General features: G+C 42.0%; 1 protein-coding gene across 2 annotated transcripts in view; it reads left to right on the forward strand.

Annotated features, from left to right (window-relative positions):
* Positions 1–1,093, forward strand: part of LOC138043944 (transmembrane protein 180-like) — a 9,605-nt gene extending 8,512 nt beyond the window's left edge. For both annotated transcript variants that reach the window (XM_068890478.1, XM_068890477.1), the window contains exon 7: positions 32–1,093. In XM_068890478.1, coding sequence (XP_068746579.1) covers positions 32–464 — 433 coding nt within the window. In that variant the 3' untranslated portion in view covers positions 465–1,093. The remainder of the gene's footprint in view (positions 1–31) is intronic.
* Positions 1,094–2,500: the final 1,407 nt, after the last annotated feature.

Below are 2,500 nucleotides of genomic sequence, written 5' to 3' on the forward strand. Positions count from 1 at the left end.
CAGACTTCTTTATATATTTTTTTCTTTTTAGCAATCGTGTATTCACAGAGGGAACCTGTAAACTTCTCAATCTTATAATTAGTGATCTTGTGGATGAAGATTTCGTCCTTCATAATCGTAAACAAGCCATATCAGCTTTGATTTTTGGAACATCAGCTCTTTTCTCTAAGCCTGGACAAACAATAGCTCCTCTCCTTGGAACGTGGCTTTTAGCAGAGCAAACAGGCCATTCCTTGTTCTATTCTGACGATCTTTGGACATCATCAACTGATAAGAGAACTAATTTCCAAGACAGCGCGAACGATAATTTACGCTGGGGATGTTTTTACGTTCTTGTTTATGTGCCAATTGTATGCGCATGCTTACAGATATTTGTTTGGATGCGCTTTAAGCTTCACGGTGTGAGACTTCAGTGGGTAAAGCAGATGCGAGAGGGACGCTGGTTTCCCTCATCGGAAGTTTAGAACATTTTCGGTTCACTGACCCCCATCTGCCCTCCCGCCGGGGTGTGATGTTCTCCCGGTTTGCAGTTTCTCAAGAATTAACCTTGAGCAAGGCAAATTTTAACCTCTCATTTTTTATTTCGTGCTGCATAAGACATACGACGGCTGTGTTGAGCTCTGGTCTCTTAAGGTGATTCCCTGGTTTTGCATTGCGCATTTCTACTGCGCACGATTTTTGCGTCATCAGCACGCGCACATGAGCGCGCGCGCGTACAAAACATAAGGGATTTCCCTCAAACTAAGCTCGATAGCGAGATAAAAGCTCCTTTTCTCTTAAACGAGCACGGTGACCCCCACTTTTTATTTTATAAATTCAATGAGAACAATATCCGCAATAACTGACAAAAAATTTGGCAGAAATCTATAGCTACTTTTTTGGCAAATGAAATAAATGCTACAGATAGAGACGTAACGGGCCCAGCAGAGCAAGTCCAAATTATGTTTCCTTTAAAGGATAAAAATATCAATTAATAATGCAGGGTATTTGAAGCCATTTTTTCTGGGACGTAGATGAATAAGCAATCAAAGAAAGTCGAACTCTGTGTGATATAGCACGCCGCATTGAAAAATAAACGATCTTGTTTGTTGTGCACTGAGATAACCAAAAGTCACCTAAATAACCATATTTGTCAGCATCGTGGCATGAAAACAAGCACGGTGACCCCCTCTTTTTATTACCTTTTTAACATCTCCTTGTACTGTAATGTCATCATACCAAGTTTCATCGGAAATCTATGACGGGTTCTTTTACCCGGAAATCACCTTAATATTGCATGCTGTTGAGGAGGAAATAAGTGGACGGGTATTCTAGAATCTAGCCGTAGGAAGATCGGTTACACATAAGAAATTGCTTCCCCATGGACAAACTGTAATTTTCCGACGAAAACTTGGACTCGTCAATACTATTTGGGACAAATTGATGACGTTGCCTCTGCCTAGAAAACGGACTGAATCTTTTACCACGTCATCTGCCTACATTGGATCAATTGTGTAGTAGGCGATCTTCATAGCCCTGCAACCACTATAAGTGGCGTCTTAAATATCTGTCATTCTGGATTGGAAACAGCTTCATCCGAACGAGTTGGATTCTACATCTAACTGTTCCAGCAAGCACTTGGCAAAGTCCCTTTTTGACTTATGGCTGTTTTTGCTTAGGTGGCCTCATACACCGTAAGCCTTCTTGGAGACATCACTGCCAAGCCGGCCACTTCTGCTGGAGAGAACAGGACAGCCACAACACCGGGGACTCCATCCCCTACTCTTTTCGAATAATGTGTGAGTTCTTTAACGTCCCACAGGGAACTTATGAACATAGAAGACATTTGTGAGACGGGGCCTACGGTTTACAGTCCGAGAAGACTTCTAAGTCTAACCCTTTCCTCCTCAGTTATTTTAAGCATAGTTAGAACTATGTTTTAAGATCCGGCCGGGGTTCGAACCAGCGATCTCCCGCATGACTGCCCGATGCTCAACCAACCAAGCCACAGGTGTCCGGATTAACCGAGTAGTGGAGAATAATAATGAACTTTATTGTATAAACACCAATGAAATACCAAGTGAGCTTTCGCGCGAAAACATGACATCTTCACACGTGAATACAATATGTCACACGTGAAAAGATTACTGTTGCTATGGTTACATATAAAAATCGCGCCTTTCGATGCCTTCTGTGAAATGATTTAGTATTTCATTGGTGTTTATACAATATAAAATAACTTGTAATAATAATGTTCAACACGAGAAGAGAAATTTCGTATCTCCGCACGGTCATGTAATGTATTTATGTATTTATGTGTCGAGTGTATTTAGCGCCGCGGCGCTAATTGGGGACACTGTACAGAAATCAAATGAAATCAAACAACTAATATCAAATGGTAGGTTGCTTTTTGAGGAGAGGGGAAAACCGGAGTGCGAAGCAGAGTAGAGAACCAACAAATTCCACATGTGACGCCGCCGAGTCTGAGAATCGAACCCGGGCCAGATTGGTGGGAGGCGAG

This window comes from Montipora capricornis, chromosome 3 (genome assembly GCF_036669925.1).
Source record: "Montipora capricornis isolate CH-2021 chromosome 3, ASM3666992v2, whole genome shotgun sequence".
In the NCBI taxonomy this organism is placed as follows: domain Eukaryota; kingdom Metazoa; phylum Cnidaria; class Anthozoa; order Scleractinia; family Acroporidae; genus Montipora; species Montipora capricornis.